Source organism: Oncorhynchus mykiss, chromosome 19, assembly GCF_013265735.2.
Source record: "Oncorhynchus mykiss isolate Arlee chromosome 19, USDA_OmykA_1.1, whole genome shotgun sequence".
Taxonomy (NCBI): Eukaryota; Metazoa; Chordata; class Actinopteri; order Salmoniformes; family Salmonidae; genus Oncorhynchus; species Oncorhynchus mykiss.
In genome coordinates this window covers 6,164,197-6,185,738 of record NC_048583.1, presented here as the reverse complement: position 1 = coordinate 6,185,738, position 21,542 = coordinate 6,164,197, and the positions used below count along the sequence as shown (strand labels likewise).

Here is a 21,542-nt window from a genome sequence, read left to right as displayed (position 1 = left end):
GCCACACAAGCTCACACAACGGGACGCCGAGAGTTGAAGCATGTAGCGCGTACAAATCGTCTGTCCTCAGTAGCAACAAACTACAGAGTTCCAAAATGCCTCTGGAAGCAAGATCAGCACAATAACTGTTCGCCAGGAGCTTCATGAAATTGGTTTCCATGGCTGAGCAGCTGCACACAAGTTTAAGATTAATGTTCAATGCCAAGTGTCAACTGGAGTGTTGTAAAGGTTGCAGTTAAACCATCTGGCAGTCTGACGGGCTAATTTGGGTTTGGCGGATACAAGGAAAATTAACCTGAAGTTGTGGTAGAATAATGGTTCGGGCCTGTTTTTCATGGTTCGGGCTAGGCTCCTTAGCTCCAGTGAAGGGAAATCTTTACGCTACAGCATACAATGACATGCTAGACGATTCTGTGCGTCCAACTTTGTGGCAACAATTTGGGGAAGGCCCCCCAGCCGACCTCTTGGGGGAGGAGAAGATGGAACTAATTGACTTACAAAATAAACTGGATAATATATATAGATTAAAAGCAGAAGGAGCCTTTATTAGATCTAGGAAAAAATGGATTGAGGAGGGAGAACAGAATTCATCCTATTTCTTTAGACTTGAGAAATTTCACTCTAAAAATAACACTATCCATAAGTTAAACATTGATGGTGTTATTACAGATGACCAAAAATTAATCGCTAAATACTGCAGCAATTTTTACAGAAAATTGTATAGCTCTACGTACTGTCAGGAATCCACAGATATGTTTTTTAACTCGCTGAATAATGTTCACTCTATCAGTGATATAGAATCTAAACAGTGTGATGAACCCATCAAAGTTGAAGAGATTATAGAGTCTATCAAACATCTAAAGAACAATAAATCACCAGGTGTTGATGGAATTACATCAGAATTTTACAAATTATTTTCTGAACAAGTAGCTCCCTTCCTATTTGAAGTCTTTTTAGAGAGTATAAAAAACAATGTTCTCCCTCCTACAATGAGTCAGGGGTTAATAACACTGATACCTAAACCCAAAAAAGAAGTGCTGCTCATCGATAACTGGCGTCCAATTTGTCTTCTTAATAATGACTATAAGATATTAGCCTTACTACTTGCAAAAATAATTAAAGAAGTCCTGGATGCAATCATTGATGAAACACAGTCTGGCTTCATGAGGAACAGACATATTTCTAACAATGTCAGACTAGTATTAGACGTACTTGACTACTCAGACCTAATAACCGAGGATGGCTTCATATTATTTTTAGATTTTTATAAAGCATTTGACACAGTAGAGCATCAGTTCCTCTTCCACTCCCTTGAGAGACTTGGCTTGGGGTATTTTTTCTGTAAGGCTATTAAGACTATGCAAATGGTAACAGCTCTATCAAATTGAAATATGGCACCTCACCTAGATTTGAGTTAAAGAGAGGAATTAGGCAAGGTTGTCCTATCTCTCCGTACCTGTTTTTATTAATCACCCAACTTCTTGCAAATTCTTTAAATAATAGTCCTGTACAAGGTATTTCCATAGCTGGTAAAGAAATTATTATAAGCCAGCTGGCTGACGATACTACACTTTTTCAGAAAGACGCTAACCAAATTCCCATATCGATCAATGTGATACAATCCTTTTCCAAAGCGTCTGGTCTATATCTTAACATTAAGAAATGTGAACTCATGGCTGTCAAAGATTGTGTGACACATTCATATTATGGTATTCCAGTAAAAGAAGAACTTACATATTTAGGCATAACCATTACAAAGGATCAGAAGTCTAGAGGCTTACTAAATTTTAACCCTCTTATTTAAAAAAACCCAGAAGAAACTAAATCAATGGCTACAGAGGGACTTATCTTTAAAAGGTAGAGTCCTAATAACCAAGGCTGAAGGTATCTCTAGACTAACATATGGTGCTCTGTCTTTATATCTTGACAGTAAAATAAGCAAGGAGATAGGCCAGATGCTTTTCAACTTTCTTTGGAGAAACCGTACCCATTACATTAGGAAAACTGTTGTAATGAACACTTATGAGAATGGTGGACTGAATTTTCTGGACTTTACTACTTTAAATAATACTTTTAATGATCAATTGGATAAAACAATTCCTAAGAAGACCCACTTCTATCTGGAATTTTATTCCTCATCATGTCTTCTCTACTTTTGGTGGCCTTAACTTCATGTTGTTTTGCAATTATAACATTGACAAAGTTCCAGTGAAACTTTCTGCTTTTCATCGGCAGGTTTTCTTGTCATGGTCCTTAATATATAAACACAATTTTTCTCCACACAGATATTATATATGGAATAATCGGGATATATTGTATAAAAATACCTCTCTGTTTTTAGAATATTGGTTCCGAAATAATATCCTATTGGTGAGCCAACTGGTAAATGCAGAGGGTCTTTTACTCAGTTATAAAGAATTCTTATCACTTTACAAGGTCCCTGTAACACCTAAAGATTTTGCAATTGTTTTAGATGCCATTCCCTCAGGTGTTGCTATGTTATTCAGGAACATGTCAAGACCTGACCCTCAGAGCCTACAGTACCTTCTGTTGACCCTGTTGACTCATCAGTAGGAAAGATTTGTTTCTCTTTTGGTCCATTCAACAACAGAGCGATACGATCCTTGTTTCAGCAGGATATTGTATCTATACCGTATGTCATGCCTTATTGGAATGGATTTATTGATAATATCTGTTGGAAAAAAGTTTGGATGTTGCCACACACATACCTACTTGTTAACAAAATTAAGGAAGTTTCCTTTAAAATTATTCATAAATATTATCCTGCCAACCACTATATGAAGAAGTTTAAGGAAAACATAAACTCAAATGGCTCCTTTTGTAATGACCACCCAGAAACAGTTGTGCATCTTTTCTGGCATTGTATGCATGTAAGAAAACTGTGGCAAGACATCAGTAGGTTTATAATTGAACACATTTATGAAGATTTTACACTATTGTGGAGAGATGTACTGTTTGGATTCTTTACATACAATAGAAATAAGCGGAATCATTTTTACGTAATTAATTTCATTATTCTTTTGGCCAAATTTCATATACACAAATGTAAATTTACAAACAGAAAACCACATTTTCGTACCCTACAAAAATAAATGGAACTGTATTTTAAGACGGTTAAATGCTCTACTAACAAAAAAAGCGGTTAGAATTGTAAGTATATGCATGTCCCTTAAGGTCCTTATGTAATTGTAATGTGATATTGTACCCCCTAGCTCGATTGTCTATTGTTTGTAATCTATGTATGCTTGTGTTCCCTCATGTGCTTTATGTATTGATTTGTTATTAATAAAAAATGTTTTTTTTTTAAATACAAAAATAAATAAAAAAATAAATAAAAATGCCTTCTCAAAGGCAAAAAAAAAAAGGTTAAAAAGGTTAAAAAAAAAAGGTTACAAATAAATAAATAAATATGTGCGTCCAACTTTGTGGCAACAATTTGGGGAAGGCCCTTTCCTGTTTCAGCATGACAGTGCCACTGTGCTCAAAGCGAGGTCCATAACGAAATGGGTGTGGAAGAACTGGACTGGCCTGCACTGACCTCAATCCCACCGAACACCTATGGGATGAATTGGAACGCGGACTGCGAGCCAGGCCTAATTGCCCAAAATCAGTGCCCGAACTCACTAATGCTCTTGGCTGAATGGAAACAAGTCCCCGCAGCAATGCTCCAACATCTAATAGAAAGCCTTCCCAGAAGAGTAGAGGCTGTTATAGCAGCAACGGGACCAACGCCATATTAATGTCCATGATTTTGGAATGAGAGGTTTGAGGAGCAGGTGTCCACATTGTCATGTAGTGTATATTTCAGTGGGTTGGAAGTCATGCTCTAATATTGAGAAATGCAGAACAACCCCACTATATGAGATCAGAATAATTGCAGCGTCTGAGGATCACTGACGAAAGTGCTGCTCCGAACGTTCAGATGTGTTTTCGGTGAGCCGAATCATTTGGCTCCGTCACGTAAAAGAGCCGGCTCATTTGGCCCCCAAAACGGCTCTGTTAATTAAAAATGCTTGAAGGGAAGTTAAACTTTTTTTGTATTTTATTTTACTTCAGATTCATCTTCAGCACCACCCCAACATCAACATATGTGAAAATGGCAGCAGGTGTCTATGTTTAATAGATAAAGAAAGGAAGGTAAGTGTTTCCAGTGACATCATTGATGTGCGTCATGATTTTAACCAATTATTAGTGCCTACTAATTGTCTAATTGGTGAACGTCATGAGAAGATGTGTTTCCAATCCTTTTGACTGCAAAACATATAAACACTCTGTTTTCACATATGTTAGTGTGGTGCTGGAGATGATGAATATGAAGTTGAACATTTTAGAAATGTAAAACTAGAACCAGTGAAAAAATAACACATTTCCGATTTAAAGCCCAAAAGGTAGGCTCCCATTATGTCAAATCAGGAAATGCACCTCCAAATAAATGTTTACCTGGCTGGATTATTAGATGGCGCTGAATTGTTTTTGTTGCATGGACCAGATTTCACTGATTCGGTTCCCGACGTTCACCAAAAAGATCCGTTCGTTCGCGAACTACCCATCACTACTGTCAGCTGAGAGCCGGGGGGGAGGAAGAAAGATGGAAGGGAACAGAGACGAAGCAGAAAAATGTATAAATATAGCCACTAAAGCTCTTGAAGCAGGAGACAAAGACAAGGCGGTGAAATTCTTAAACAAAGCAGAGAAGCTCTATCCAACCTACAAAGCGAAAGGTAAATATCTACGTTACCATATTTCAGTTCATTAGCCCGTTACACATTAAACAACACCGATTTAAAATAAGATTTGGCAACTTGCCTTGGAATATTGTCACTTGCAATGCACGGATAATACGTAAACGAATACATGATGAAATGGTTAATTAACGTCATTAACGCTTTAACTGCTCAGGGCAAAGGAAGAAGTGACGTTTCTTTAAATTGCTAACTAACGTTAGCATGCTATCAGTGTGTACTATGTCGCTAACGTTAACTACTTGACGTTAGCCATTTCTTAGCCTATTTTGTTGATTTGATAAGGTCGACATCATCCACGGTTAAATGTCTCACTTGACAAGCTATGTTTCATTTTATAGTTATGTTTTAGCTCAGTGACGAATGTGGACTGGCTATGCTAACTAGCCAATTGGCAAAGCTATTGCTAACTATCATTTACAAACTTTAGCTAGCCTATATGAGCTAGCTAAATGTTGGATTGCCAACAAATTCAGTTTTTCATTATGTGGTCAGTGGAGCGAAGTTCCCAATCTGGGATGTTATCTCCCCACATGTATGGTCTTTCGCAATAACAAGGTCAACTGACTAAGCAAGTAATGCCTATGCACCAGTAAGTTAGCCAGCTAGGGGTTGTTTCCAGTGTCCTCATGACAGAAATGTAATTTTAAAATGGGTATCAATGTAGGCCTGATACTAGCTTAGTAAGGGACTTGGCTAACTAGCCGGACACATGCCAAGCCTGGCTGTGGTTGTATTGATACATGATGATGATCCAGCAGCTACCTCGGGCCATAAGCAATTTATCTGCTTATTGCTCTCAGCTGCCGTGATGTTTTGTAATTCATTGCTTTGTCTGTTGAAAAGTGCTTGTCTGTAATCAAACACTTATGTTTTGTGAGTGAATCGTGTTCTTGCAAGAGGCTGCTTGCATTATGGTCAATTGTGCAGCCTGCCACCTACCAATCATATTTAAAAGCTTCTGAAATTGTCAATACTAGTATGTCAGGCAGGATACATATTTACCTTGTTATGAAGGTAAATTGCAATTTCCACAGCAGCCATATATAATAGAACACATATTAGCTGAACGGTTGGCTATGTGACAGTTGACAGCAATTATTCCTCATGTTGGCTTAACTCTCACATCATGCAGTTATACATGACCGTTTATGTTCACAAGGAACATTTAGTTGTAGTGAATACTCAAGGTTTGGTTAAATAGTGTTTGTTGTGAATACTCGAGGTTTGGTTAAATAGTGTTTATAATGGTCACCAAGGAGATGGCTATAGCAGCCTATTCACCTCACTCAAATCAATGTTTATTTGGTAATGTTCATGGGATACAGCAGGTGCAAACAGTACAGTGAAATGCTTACTTGCGAGCTCTTCCTCACCAATGCCTTATTCAATATAAAAAATGGAAGGAAGTAGAAAAGTGGCTGTCTCAACTTCTGCTGAGAATCTTTTTTTGGAAATGGAGGTAATGTGGCTCTTGCAGGATGAGGCAAGGGGGTTTGTAGGGATTCCACTGTCAGAGCAGATGAGGTAACGTGGCTCGTGCAGGACGAGAAGGTGTTTTGTAGGGATTCCATTGAGCGCAGAGGAGGTAACGTGGCTCGTGCAGGATGAGGTTAGCGAGATGAACAGGCTTGTCCACCTCAATCCCTTAATTGAATGATTGACCCAGAGCTGAGGGAACAATGGTAGCGCATTAGCCAGGGCTAAGCTGGGGCCATGGTAAGGAATGATAGGGCAGTTGGCCAGGGAAAACCAAATCATCCTATTCACCTTTTAATTTTTATTTATTTCATTAACTCACAACAAGAAAGAATAGTGAATTCAAGGAGGATTCTGAGGATTCAGGAAGATTGCATCTTGATTGAAGAAAAACAGCCACCATCTTAAGTTCAGTGTCATGCAATAATACATTTACTACTACAACCATTAAGATGAGTATCTTTCCCGACATGCCAGTATTGTCACTCTGGCGTGTCTATCCAACATAGTGTTCAGTTACCTGTGTAAACTTTCACATGAATTGCAGAGCTGTATTGCACAGTCTGGGTGCTGCCAGAGAGAACAGCGATGCACTAGGCAGTATACTCAGGCTGTTGCTTAGGCTGCTGCTGCAGTGGTCATGGGTAGACTGACACAGAGAGCTGCTTTGTGTCACTGGAAAAGCTTAGCACATTCTCATTGAGCAACCAGAGCTGGATATATTCGCCTGCGGCTCTCATGGAAGCATGACCAGATCTCCACTACAGCTCGTCTATGGAAGCCAACTGGATGCTGGGAACAATGTAACCTTAGTTTCTGTGTGAACCGCTGATGTTCCCTTGCATGGTGGTCTGACTTTCAAGAGCCTAGTGTTTTGCCCAGTAAGATTGAGTGGCAGTTTTCCAGAACCAGATTAAGACTAGTCCTTGACTAAAAAAACACTTTCGATTGAAAATGAGAACGCTTTTTAGTCGAGGACCCGTCTTAATCTGGTTCTGTGAAATTTGCCTTTGAAGTGCTTAGCTTTGTTTCTTTCTGAATGTGCCACGTCATGCTTTGTTCTGTCTTCTCTTTCTCTTCATCTCTCTTTTCCCTCCTAGCCTTGTTGGACACCTTGACGAGGAACGGCAGCTCTGCAGGGAATGGCACGCACTGCAGACAGCGTACTACAGACAGCTCCTCGGAGAGCACCAAGGCCCGGGCTGGTGGGCAGGACCAGGAGGCCGGAGGGGGCGAGCCCAGCACCAAGGGCTTCACCAAGGACCAGGTGGAAGGAGTGCAGAGGTGAGCAGGAGGCTTTTGACTTATTTTCCACTTGATTGCTCACTCAGCCAATCCCAAACAGATTACATATCTGTTTGTAAAATCTCTGTTCCGCCCTCCCTGATGGCCGTATGGTACGATCCTCTGTCCCACTTCTCATGTGTGCAGCAGGCAGGCCTGTGTGTGTAGTTGTTGCTTCACTCTGGTGCATTCTCATGTGGCGATTAGGGCGGGAGGGCCACTTTCAGCCTGGTTGGGGTTGTTGACCCTGAGTTTTTGTAATCAATGTGAATTTAGGAGACTGACACTTTTGGGTGTTCTTTTTTCATTTGGCTACCTGTTAAGATGAGGAAATGGTGGATTGTAAATTCCCTTACTCACCTGAATTTCCTGTTGCATGTGTGTGTATTATGATCTATTTTACATTTTTTAATAACCTGATGGTGGTTCTTGCCACAACAGGAAATTGATAAGGATTTGTCACACGTCACGTGAGCATGCTCTCACACTAATCAGATGTATTTTAGATGAAACTGGAAGTATATCCTTCACACCCAAAATAATGAACCCATGTACTCCGTGTCATTCTGTCTCAATCGAGGGACCATTAGTCAGTGCTTTATGCTTGACATTCTGACAGTAACCGGTCCTTCGAACCGGATGATGACTGAACCAAAGACTGGTGAAATGGAGGCGGAGAGGGAAGAATTGTCTCCACTGGAAGGAAGAAGAGGGGAGGAGAGAGCAGCTGAGGGAAAGGTCTTGGAACAAAGGAAATATCCAGGCGCTAAGCCTAAAGCAACAAAGGCTTCATCCTCAACCACCAGCAGCACCAGAAGAACCAGGCCAGCACCTGGTTATCTTAAGGATTATGTGGTCGAGTTTCCGACAAAGGGCAAGCCCACCAGAGCTCAAAGTGGTGATGGATCAACTGTACGTTTCAGCCCTCAACCATCCACTTTGAGCCAAGTACTGGAAACTGCTTTGGAGTGGTGACTCCCACAGCACAGGTCGACCAGCTTCCTGAGGCAGGCTCCACTCACCCCTTAACTAATGGGAAATCGTGAAGCACTCTAGACGGAGTGGGAGTTTGACCAGTGGATACCCCTTTGGAAGTGGCCGTGGCAGCCGCCATTCACTAGCCCTCAGCGATTCACAGACCGCTGCCCTACAAGACAGGATGAAACTATTAGCTTTGGAGGAAATTGAGCGTCAGTTTGAGGAGGAACGACAGGCTGATGAACGATGTCACCAATTGGATGTGCAGGCCCGTAGAGCTCTACAGGAACGGGAATTCATTGCCAAGGACCTGGCACAACAGCGACGGCACCGTCAAGCCAGAAGGGAATTGGAGGAGGCATGGATGGTCTCATCCTTCCTGGAGAGGAACAAACAGGGAGTTGACCTGACCACCCCTCCACAACATTATGAAACTTCTAGTAGCCTCAGCCTATGGAATTCCCACACCCAAACTGCCATACTTTGAGAGCGGAAAGGAGAGTGAATTTGTCCTTTTGGAAATGGCATTGGAGAGCCTACTGGGTATTCACAGTCAACTGTCAGAACGCTACAAATACCAAGTACTAATGGATCATTTACGGTTTCCCAGTGCATACAGGCTGGCCCAATCCTTTATGCACTCCGCAACACCATACACTGCAGCTCTCCAGGCTTAGTGGAATTTCTGGCTTCTCAGTTTCTTGTTCTCTTGGCCATCAGAGCTTTTAACCTAAATAATAAACCATCTTTTGTCAGTGTGTCTGCACTAGGGACTCGGGATGTGGTTGCATTATTGATGTCATGTTAATCAGGTCTTTTGATTTGAACATATAGATAGGTAGCCTACAAAACAAACTATTTCATTTAGGGATCAAGCCTTAGCAGTCATTCTGATCTTGTTCCCAATGATCAGTGCTTTATGCTACTGTCCAGCGGTTCTGAATTTGCCATTCACCTGACTTTTTTCTTCTGTTCAATAGTCTTTTGATTTGAACATTTCGAGTTCTTGTGTGTACTACACCATTTGATTTAATTTATATATGCTACAGCACTTTGATTTCACTAATATATATTTTGAAATTGAACTAAATGATCGGTTTCTGTCTTCAGTCCTTTTTAAATGAGAGATGGCGATAACATATGTCAAACTCATTCCATGGAGGGCCGAGTGACTGGGTTTTCTCTTCTCCCTTGTACTTGATTAATTGTCACTGATTAGTAAGGAACTCCCCTCACCTGGTTGTCCAGGTCTTAATTCACCAGAAGAAGAAAAAACAGCAGACACTAGGCTATAAATGGAATGAGTTATACACCACTGGGCTATATGGTCTGCTGCAGTATAGGTTGAATGTGATAGGCCTACTGAGGCTGGTTATAGAGAGACTATAACTCCATTCCTGATTAGAGAAATGAATCAAATTGGCTATTATCAGGTTGGTTAATGCGATTATTTTCTGTTGAATTTGGGGGGAAAAATCGACCCGCATGCAGCCCCACCCACTCGGCCAATCAGTAGCTGCTACTGTGTTGTATCACACTGCACACTTTTTACTGAACGGTACGTGCTAAATAGTATGTTAGCTAGTATGGGTCTTTGGCCACTGATTGTTGTTGGACCCTGAATCATACCAACCGTGGAGGGAGGGGTGTTCTAGAATGATCTCCCTTGATAGTTCTTGTTAAACACCTCTCTTTCTGTGTCACTGTTTCATCATTGCTGTCCCCATAGGCCAGGGTAGGTGGCTGGGACTGGGAGCTCTGAGCGACTGATGTCCCTGGTGAACAGAAGTGTTGCTAATAATGGGCCGAGTGTAGCCTAGGCCTCCACCTTCCCCTAGCGAGGTCGTCTGACGGTAGTTAGATGGTTCTATTGGGCTCCATGTTTTGTTTTCTCTAGCATCTTTATGGTTCGTTAATTAACCCTGCAGTTGACCTACAGGATCACTCATAATCCCCCAGTCCAGTGTGGTGTACTCAGAGGGGTTAAACTTCTCTACTGTACTATGAGCCAGCCAATAACACACTTTTTATGTAGAGAAGGCTGCTGTTGAAACACTTACTCAGCTCAACATTTTGGAGTTGGGTTTGAAGTTGAAGCCTGTGGAATATTTGCAGTGTTTGCTGAGCTAATGACAGCAGACGGGTTGTCTGTGTATTTGTATGCGAGTCTCATGGCAGAGCTGTTTGGGTGGCTTGTTGTGGTCGGCTTTGTGCCATTGGTGTGTGTGTGGGCCGTTAATCAACTGCTCAATGAGGACACTGCAGTGTTCTACACACCATACTACCCCTATGGGAACCTCAGACTCGGCAAGGTGCCCATAAGGCCAGTGAGAGGGGAAGGGAGAGGGACTGAGAGAGTGAGACAAAAGAGAGCTGTGACACATCTCGTTATGGCAACACTCACATAGTGCTTGGTAGGCCTGACCAACATCTAGTCCCATTGTAAAGAGCGTAAGACGGTATGTTTTACTAAAGATGCTGTGTTTGTTTAGAGACTAACCTGTATGTTTTGTTAAAACAGGCCTACATGCAGTGTAGGGTTTAACCTCCAATTGAAAGGTACACAGTGACATCAGCATATATTTGATTATTCTAATTGAATGTTAATGTAACAGTCTGGCAAGTATCTCAGGTGGTTCTCCTTGGAGACTGGAGGCAATCTCTCTTCTGCAGGTCATGCAATCGACTGTGTATTGCGTTTGAACTCTCCTGCTCTGTTCTGCCACCAATGTTGATTTGCCCTCTTGTGGTTTCAAATGGTACTCCAGGAGCACAGTTTTCTAAACCCAGAGGCGCAACATTGCGAAACTTCCAGGAACACTTGCGAAACAGATCAGAAGTGAAAATTCTTTACTTGGATGTTGATTTTCTCTAAATGTAAAGGCACAACCTAGATACTTTCCAAATACTAGTTCTTGAAGCAAGAAATATCCATTAGAGGTTTTTTGTATTGCTTTTGGGCCAAATGTGATCTGTGCTACAGCCCTCTTGATTAATCAGATCCACTGCATTGTAATAAACTTGGTCTATATCTGTTTCCTGGACATGTGTAACATAGCCCTGATGAATCACTCACTGTCATCTCTCTTCTTAAAGGATAAAGCGGTGTAAGGACTACTATGAAGTCCTGGGCACCAGCAAGGAGGCCAATGAGGAGGAGCTGAAGAAAGCCTACAGGAAACTAGCACTCAAGTTCCACCCAGACAAAAACCAAGCCCCCGGAGCTACAGAGGCCTTCAAAAGTAAGAAGTTTCTCATGCATTGTTTTTGTGTTCGGTGCCAATCACATTTATTTGGCTGTAATGTAGGCTACAGGTCTTCACGGATCCACCTGTACCCGATTTCGGGACCCGGGCGAGTCCGGAACCAGAATTCTAATGTCACAGGTCTGGGTTGGATCTGTTATGATTGACACAGGTCTCGGGTATGTGTAAATTTAACCGACTTGTCCGGAAGGTACAAATCCGAACGCAACTGCTGCAGTAGAGGGAGAGAAATTGTATAATTTATGCTGCTGCTCTTGTTTTCACGAGTGGCGGGTGTAGGTTGTTGGCCAATCATTAGTCATCAAAGTGGCAATGGGCTACAGCCATTTTGCCTTACTCCGTGTGTGGCAAAAGTTAGGAGAGATCTAATCAATGGAAGATGGAATTAAAATGACGGAGTTAAAGGAGAAGAATAGTCTACAAGAACCAATAGGTAGGCAGGCTGCTACTTATCTGAATAGAATTGTTTGTAACTGTAGGATCAGGAAGCGTATGCTGCACTGCAGCCTCAGCCTACCTTAACTAGCTTTTCCCGGTTTGATGCAGTTAAGACGGGCACTACGCAATCATATTGATGATAAGTAATCATGCTATGGCAGCTATTAGTCTACTATAGTGCCAGTCAGCTTGGTTGGTTGCTGTCTCTCCCTCCCGCCTGCTAGAAGGGTCTCTCTCACTCAGCTCTGGTTAATAAAGTAGCTTTCAAAAATGACTTCTTCTGCTTCCCTCACTGATCGGACCGGGTCTGGAACAAGTGAGCTCCTACAGCATTGTTAGCAGCCTAAATTTGACCTGACATTAATTGAATTGGAATAGCTTGAGTACTGGCAGAGTATCTACGTCTGCACCCCCCGACGTGAAGTTTGCAGATCAGTGTTAAATGGGGCATCGGATCCGAGCCAATGTCTACTTTTTCGCTGACTTAATGTGGCACTTATTGACCACGTGTGTTGTGGTTCTAACAGAGATCGGCAACGCGTACGCCGTGCTTAGCAACCCAGACAAGAGAAAGCAGTATGACCTCACGGGGGCGGAGGAGCCGACCAGTCCTGGCCACGCCCACAGCCAAGGGTTTGACTTCCACCGGGGCTTCGAGGCCGACATCACTCCCGAGGACCTCTTCAACATGTTCTTCGGAGGAGGATTCCCCTCTTGTAAGAGACACTTGCAGAGTTTGTCTCAATGTTTAATAAACAAGTCTTAATTCATTACATCAATTAAATACAATTGTCTTGCTCAAACATGAATGTTTATTAAATGAGTATTGTATTGCAAGTCTTTGCCGAGTCACTAACAGGGTACCTCCTCTCCGCAGCGGCTGCCCACACGTTCACCAACGGCCGGGCGCGATACAGCCAGCAGACGGACCAAAGACGGGAGAGAGCAGAGGAGAGGGGAGAGGTATGTAATGTCTGGCATCTACACTGCCAGATGTATACTGTGACTGTCAATATAATACCTAGTGAGTCTGGGGTAACTTCAGGTCAGACTTCCATAGCAGACCCCCCTCTACAAGCTATGGGAGTCTCGGCAGCATATTGCAGGCTCTGTTTTAGTGAAGGACACAACCGTTCCAGCCTTGACTGGGATGAGCTCTAGTTAATTTCCGTGTGCTACATAGTAAAGCAGGGAAACATGCAAAGTCACGAACAGGACAGTACACGTCTTAAAATATTAAATAGTAATATGCCATTTAGCTGACTCTTATCCCAAGCGGCTTAGTCATGCGTGCATACATTTTACGTTATGGGTGATCCTGGGAATCAAACCCACTATCCTGCCGTCACAAGTGCCATGCTCTACCAACTGAGCTGCAGGACAAAATAGTGTCTGCTTAGTGATTTCTGTAATCTGTTTTCCAGGGAGGGTTCTCCATGTTTATCCAGCTGATACCCATCGTTGTACTGATCCTGGTGTCCATCTTGAGCCAACTGATGGTGTCTACCCCCCCCTACAGCCTCTACTCCAGACCGTACGTGTACACACACACACACTCACGCTGGGGTCGTGCTCAGTGTGGATCACAGTACTTAAAAGGTTGTGTTCATATTGGACACATGTATTTAAGTGGTACCACTCCGTTTCCAAACGTTTTCTCCCACCTGAACACGGCCCAGGCCTTTTATTCTGTACCCCTGCTCCACATGCTCGGTGCTGAAAAATACTGTCAAATGGTGACATGGTTGGTGTAAGTAACGGACACACCTACCAGTAAAGTACTGATGCATTTATTGTGTGCGTTTGATCATTCCCATTGCCTCATCTCTTCACCTGGTATAAAAAGCTATACATCTCGCTGTTCTCAGAACAGCCGTCTGTAACCTGATGCCTGTCCTCTGTCCTCTCCAGGTCCACGGGGCAGACGGTGAAACGGCAGACGGAGAACCTGCATGTGGATTACTACGTCAACAGAGACTTCAAGACAGAGTACAAGGGCTCCAATCTGCAGAAGATTGAGAAGAACGTGGAGGAGGACTACGTGTCTAATGTCAGAAACAACTGCTGGAAGGAGAGGCAGACGAGTAGGTGTCCATCATGCCTCTTAGTTGGGCGGTATCCAGATGTTCATACTGTTTCTGTACCATACCAGGTACTACCATAAGTATTAAAACAATTTAGGCAACAGGGATCTTGATCCAGGAGGAGATTAAATGTCTCTGCTGTAATCTAGCCACGTACCTAGCAAGTTAGAAGACCAAATGCCTAGCTGAAGCTCTGACCTGGATATAATTGATTTGACACAGATTTCTTATAGTTATAAGCAGTGGTGTAGCACGCAGCCCCTGCAGGGTATAATTACAGTGAGGACTTCAATCAAATTAGCCCCATGTAAAGCAATACAAGTTACTCGTACAAAACACGCATTCATTTCCTTCTATTTTGTGACGAAAGCATTCCCTCGACGTAGCTTAGTGTGACATGGTTGATATTGACATCTCCCCCTTCTCTCTCAGAAACAGACTTGCTGTATGCTGCTAAGGTCTACAGGGACGACCGCCTGCGTAAGAAGGCTGAGCTGATGACCATGGATAACTGCAAGGAGCTGGACAGACTAAATGACCTGTTCAGGGGGGGCTGAGCCCGCCTGACGCCGCAGGCTCCCACAGGACGCTTTTAGAAGAGATATATGAATAGATATATGTAAATGTGTTTTTTTAAGGAAAAACCATGGAGATTGAAAGGAGGAAAATAAAAATAATTAGCCTTACCGTTGACGTTATAAGTTGTCCCCATCCCTCCCCCAGTACCCATCTTTCCATCCTCCTCACCACCCCCTCCTTCCTGGGAACTGCCTTGCTGCATCTCAATGAACCAACTGAAGAATAGACCAACCTCCCAAAACACTTGAGAACCACAACTTCTTTCTCTTCTATCTTTGCTTGTCTTTTTGTGTTTTCTGGAAATAAGAACCCACTCTGGAAATGAACACTGACTGGAAAAGCAGAAGGCATTGTGCTGGTGCCTCGAGTATTGAAGCGCCAAGCATTCTGCTGTAACAAGCAAATCACAATCTTCTTCACTCTAGATAACTACTTCACCTGCTTGACTTAAACAAGATTTTTAGGCTCATCTGGAGATGCTGCCCTCCTTCCAGTCCATACATTAGCAGTGCTAGTATTGTGAGGAACCCAGAGAATGCTTCCTAGCTACCACAGTGGAACCCACAGTGGAACCTTGTGTGGAGTTACATGGACCTTGAAGTTCATTCCGCAGATGAAGAAATGACCACTGTCTCACTTGAACTTTTTTTGGCCTGGGAAAAAATGTGAAGTTGGAACCATAATCTTCATCAATTGTATATTTTTCATTTTGAATGTTTGAAAATTTATGGAGTTATTTAAGTAGAAAAACAAGGTTTTTCTTCATTGCTCGATTAATCATTTGAATAAACAATAAATTATTACCAGAAGCAGTTTTGATTTGTTTCCAGCACAAGAGCATGTGCAATTGTGTGTATGAAGCAGATGGAAGGGCAGGTTAAACACCCTTTTAAAATGTGTTCATACTACTCAGACTGTAGGCCTATTCTCCCTGGCATACAGATCCGTTACTCTAGTAGTTTGTATACAGTCTCACTTTCGTTTTGCAGGAAGCCTTGTTCTCAACCTAATATGGCCTCACCATATTCATGAGGCTTGTAAAAGATGTGTTGATGTGGATTTGTATGGCTACATGCTCCAGCTTGGTACCCAAACAGGTTGGTAGTGTGATTCTTAAAACTGAAATGCAACTGAACAAGTCTACTAGAAAGGAGACTTTGCTGTTTCTCCTGGAAGTCCATGAGAATTGTGGTGGTGTTTCTGAAAAATACATTGGTTATAGGCCTACAGTGATTATCACTTGTATTGATTAATATCAGTGGTGGGAAAAGTACTCTATTGTCATACTTGAGTAAAAGGAAAGATACTTTTGTAATTTTCTATTAAGGTAAGTCACCCAGTAAAATACTAAGTATTTGGTGTTAAATGGTTTTAAATGTATCAAAACTAAATGGAACTGCTAAAATGTACTTGGGTAGTAATAGTATAAACCACTTCAAATGCTGTGTATTAAGCAAACCAGACAGACTTTTCTTGCCTTTTTTAAATTGACATAACTGGGCACACAGACCATTTTCAAAGGAAGCATTTGTGTTTAGTGAGTCTGCCAGAACAGAAGCAGTAGGGATGTTCTCTTGATTTGTGTGAATTAGACCAGTTTCCTGTCAAAATGTAAGTACTTTTGGGTGTCACGGAAAATGTATGGAGTAAAAAGTACATTATTTTCTTTAGAAAAGTAAAGTAAATGTTGGCAAAAATATGAATGGTAAAGTACAGATACCCCCCCCCCCCCCCACAAAAAAAACACTACTTAAATAAAAAATACTGAAGTACTACACTGATTAATATTGCCTTAAAACAGAAAGCAAGACAATGTCTCAGTAAAAATCATCAAATCGGTCATGAATATACGTTTGTTCGTGGCATGCATGAACTTCGAACATCTGTGGGCGTTGAGTGACCACGTGTACTGTAAGTGCCATGTATATTGGCACTGATAGGCTTATTGCTGTCACGTGACTAATCCCACATCCGGAAAGAGAATTGCATGACAGGCGATTTGTTGACATCGAATAGGACCAATAGTGTAACATTTGGGAAAGTGTGAAATTATTTGTTTTACCGACGTTTGGTGCAGTCATTTAACTTTGGATTCACATGCCGACCAATTGCAACTATTTTCTAGCACCGGTGCTGTCATCATGCATCATAACAGTTGTATCCCGGGTTTTCTCGTTGGCTTACTATCTTTCTATGGATTTCTGAGCTGTGTGTCATGTAGTAAGGAACCTGAAACACCGGACTGGCGGATGACTTTAAAAACCATTCGCAATGGGATCCATAACATTGACAAATACCTCAACGTTGCTCTGGACTTATTTGGAGGACAAGATGGACTGTGTCACTATGAATGCAGCGATGGTAAGGTCTCTCAGGCCACACACACAGTCAGTACTTGTTGGTAATGGAAATAAAAACATGGCCATAACTACTTTGCTTATTATGCAGACAGGCCATTTATTAAAAAGCTCAGTTGAAAGTGATTATGTTTCACAAACAAAGCAGATAAGCACCACTGTAGCTATCTTGAGTTGTAAACCATTAAACTGGTACAGTGCCACCCCCAACACACACTGTAGTTTCTCTGAACAGGTCGTCTCTCTCAACAAGATTAAAGAAGAACACTGAACACCTCTCTACCTTTGCTCTTTCCTTGCAGGTTACAAACCAGAACCCCGGCCTGGTTACAAACCAAACCCACCCAATGGATGTGGGTCACCCCTGTTCGGATTCCAGGTGAGCTAGTGTCATGTATGACTTTGATCTATAGCAGTGGTCTTCCCTATTAGTCCTGTGGGGGGGTGCAGTGTGTGCAGACTGTTTTCCCAGTCCAGCACTAACCCACCTGGTTTAGCAACTCATGTTTTTTTATGATTAGCAGAGACCTGTGTTTCAGACAGTGACGCCTGCACACACTATAGTGTATTGCTATAGCTGCGGCTCTTCAGGACTATAAATGAAGACCCCCCCCCCACACACACACACACAAAATGTATTTTATTTTATTGTCACACATATGTGCAGTGGAATGTGTTGTTTTACAGGGTCAGCCATAGTAGGGCGGCTCCCCTGTACGGCGACCATTGTTTATAGGAATGTTATTACACCTGTCATATTATATATTGCATTGATCTAATGGTCATCTCTTTTGTCTACTCTACAGTTTGACATCGGCATCCCGTCCTTGACCAAGTGCTGTAACCAGCACGACCGTTGCTATGACACCTGTAACCGTGATAAACACGACTGTGACGATGAGTTCCAGGAATGCCTGGAGACCATCTGTAGGAGATTACAGAAGATGTTGGGACTGGCCCAGAGTGTCCAAGGTAAGATGGCACATGGGTTGTGTTTATTAGGGCATGCAACAGAAACCGTTTTACAACGGAACACGACAATGTGTTTCTTATTGTAGTTTCTGCCTGTTTCAGTCTGTTTTCTTCCATCCTGTTTCTTTCTGTTTTCTCCCATGTGTTGCCTATTGAACACCATGCTGATTCATGTATTGATATGCTCCCAGTGTTGAACACAGAGCAGGACTTGACTCAAGCATTTCTCACAGTTAATTCAATAATGTGTCCACCATCTTGTAGCCTGGTTAAATCATACTGAATGCTGCGCTCACCATTGTCAATTGTTTCACTTCACTGGTGAGTTCAGCATTCAGTCAGGTTTAACCAGTCTAACAATCTTGCTGGTGCGGAAGATCATACAACTCCCCCTGATGGCATTTCTGGTGAGGTCTATAACTTAGGGTGAGGTCTATATCCATATTAGGGCATGCAACAGAAAACGGGTGGTTCAAGTCCTGAATGCTGATTGGCTGAAAGCCGTGGTATATCATACAAACCAGAACCCCATACAATGGGTATGAAAAAATGTGTATTTTTACTGCACCTATTAAGTTGGTAACCAGTTTATAATAGCAATAAGTCACCTTGTTTTTTTGTTGGTGTATGGCCAATATACCACGGCTGTGTTGTGTCGTGCATAAGAACAGCCCTTAGCCATGGAATATTGGCCATATACCACACCCCCTCAGGCCATATTGCTTAATTATAGTACTGCAATGTTGGGGGAGCTAGCACAAGCATTTCACTGCACCTTTTATACCTACTGTAAACTGTGCACGTGACAAATAACATTTGATATTGATTCATTTTTCTGTGTGTTTCATATGTCTGTATATAATGATCAAGTCGTGTTTCCATGTCTCTCTCTATACAGCGTGTGAGAATACTGTGACCCTGCTGTTTGAGGCTGTCATGCACATGGGGTGTAAACCTTACATGGACAGCCAGAGAGACTCCTGCATATGCAAATTTGAAGTCAAGAGGGATCTATGAGTTGCCACCCAGAGGGGATTCTGGAATAGTCAAGCCACCAGAGAAACATTGAAATCAATACTGTATCTTGGGATAGAGCTGTGGAAGTTTCCATTGATAACAATGTGCTAAGCCTTGTGAAGGGGCCTGGATGTGCTCTCAATGAATGAACGTTGGGTGATCTGAGTTTTTAAATTGCTATTTGATAATTTTGTAGAATTGTTCTCCTATGCAAAGGTTGTTTAGTGGTTGTTGTCATGTATGTCATTTGTTTGTTCTGCCACACATTTATATGAAGTATAAATTAAGAGAGAATATAAATGTTTATAAAAGGTAAGAAGACATTGAATACAAATGTATGCACATAATGATACAGTGATGAGGGTAATGGCTACATTATACTGCCCAGTAAGTGTATTGTTTTGGTTACACTTCTGTAACCGATGTGAAATGGCTAGCTAGTTAGCGGTGGTGCGCGCTAATAGCGTTTCAATCGGTGACGTCACTCGCAAGGGCCGAGGATTTTGTGGAGCGATGTTTAACGATGCTTCGTGGGTGTCAATTGTCAATGTGTGCAGAGGGTCCCTGGTTCGAGCCCGGCGAGGATACGGACTAAAGTTATACTGTTACACTTCTCCGCCCATGCATTGGCTATGTAGACTGCTTTATTTCGCATGTGTGGCTACTGAATATGAGCAGCGAGAGCGGACACTTGTACATTCTCTTGAACTACGTTTTGCATATAGGATATAGCCTACATTTTAGGAGGATAATTTGCAGGCAGAGACAAATAAATGGGTAATTAATATTTATTGCAAATGAAAGGTTCGCTCACCATAGCCTATCCGCGCGTTACGCCTTTTCAATAATTTGTATTATTGCACCTTGACTAACGTTGGTTGAGCGGCCTCCACTTCTTTCCATTATCATTTATTTACAGACACTAGTAAACTGTAGTCTAATCATATTTAATGTAATTTTCTTGAAAAGACGACTACCACTTGATTCTCCTCCCACGCATAGGCAGCCTACTCTATTTCATTGAGACCAGACTATAATCTCTCGGGGACTAATTTATGTGGACAGATGAAACGGCGAGAATCTGTCAATGCACATGTAGGATTTTGTGGTTGATGAGCAACATTGAGGGGTTCAATTAATATGCCCGGGCGCCCGACAATGCGTGTTTTTTTACCGGGTGAAAGTTGATTGCGTTTGTTTTGGAACCGGCCTGCCTCCGGGGTGTGAGACAGGTGCCCGGTTCCAAGCCCACGGAGAAATCCGCTCAAAACGTAATTAGCACGTGGAGTAAAGAGTACGGTTCTGTGTTTTCACATGTAAAAGTGATTGCTTTTGACAAAAAAAGCATCTGCTTTCCCAATGAAAACTAGTTTGAAAATGCAAACATATTTTGAATGGAAAAGAGATGTAGGCCTATGTATGTTTCTGGATGACGGACCTTGTTGACAGAGCGGCACAGACTACTGTTTGACTTGAAAAGGGCACTCCTCCTCCCTTAGTGCTTTTGCCAATTCACGTCAAAGGACATACCGATGCCCCGCGGTTCACCATTTTATTTAACTGTTTTTTAACCAGGAAAAAAACATTGAGACCCAGAGTCGCTTTTTCAAGGGATACATGGCCGAAAATGCCGCAACAATCAATACATTACAGAAATAAAACATACAACAATATGATCCAGCCCCAAAAAAGCATTTACACTACTCTGTAACAGTCTCCCATGAACATTTCAATTCATTCAGTGGCACTAACATATCTAGATGAAGTATGGATTGTACACTACACCATACCTCCGGTGCACAAGACAAGAAGGCAGTCTTGCTTAATAGTGCAAATGTCCTGAGGACTTTATGTAGGTAGCCTAGTGGTTAGAGGTGTGTGCCAGTAACAGAAAGGTTGCTAGATTGAATCCTCAAACTGACAATGTAAAAATCTGTCGTTCTGGCCCTGAACAAGGCAATTAACTCACTGTTCCTAGGCCATCATTGTAAATAAGAATTTGTTCTTAACTGACTTGCCTAGTTAAATAAATGTTTTTTTTATCCGGTGGGTTTTGATTATTAAACTGAGCCGTTGGAAGCACAGTTTGCTCTCCTGCGTCTGACTTCTCTGCTGCCAGTACGCACCCCTGACAGGTGCAGTGGTTTTCAAGCCCCTGTGTGGATGATAAACGGTTTCCACTAGATTCAACAGCCACAAAATAGAAATAGTTTGTAATCTTTTAAAAAATAAGCTTTTTGGCCATGATAAACACTGGCTAAGTTAGCAGAGGGAGGGTTTTGGCCAAGACCCATAACGAAAAAGACAGACACTATTTACATAAAG

The 21,542-nt window shown here is 42.1% G+C and overlaps 1 protein-coding gene and 1 pseudogene across 2 annotated transcripts; both read left to right on the top strand.

Moving 5' to 3' along the window:
- The first annotated feature begins 4,301 nt into the window (after positions 1-4,301).
- LOC110497340 (dnaJ homolog subfamily B member 14) lies at positions 4,302-15,680 on the top strand. Of its 2 annotated transcripts, XM_036954084.1 has the most exons (9): positions 4,312-4,409; positions 4,511-4,742; positions 7,343-7,526; positions 11,601-11,746; positions 12,736-12,924; positions 13,086-13,171; positions 13,633-13,742; positions 14,120-14,292; positions 14,725-15,680. In XM_036954084.1, exons 2-9 carry the CDS (start codon positions 4,610-4,612, stop codon positions 14,847-14,849), a joined length of 1,146 nt encoding a protein of 381 aa, XP_036809979.1. In that variant the 5' UTR covers positions 4,312-4,409; positions 4,511-4,609; the 3' UTR covers positions 14,850-15,680. The 2 variants fall into 2 exon arrangements, with proteins under 2 accessions (XP_036809978.1, XP_036809979.1); XM_036954083.1 differs by having other exon boundaries at positions 4,302-4,742.
- A 1,126-nt stretch (positions 15,681-16,806) lies between these two features.
- On the top strand, positions 16,807-20,053 carry LOC110497335 (annotated as a pseudogene).
- Positions 20,054-21,542: the final 1,489 nt, after the last annotated feature.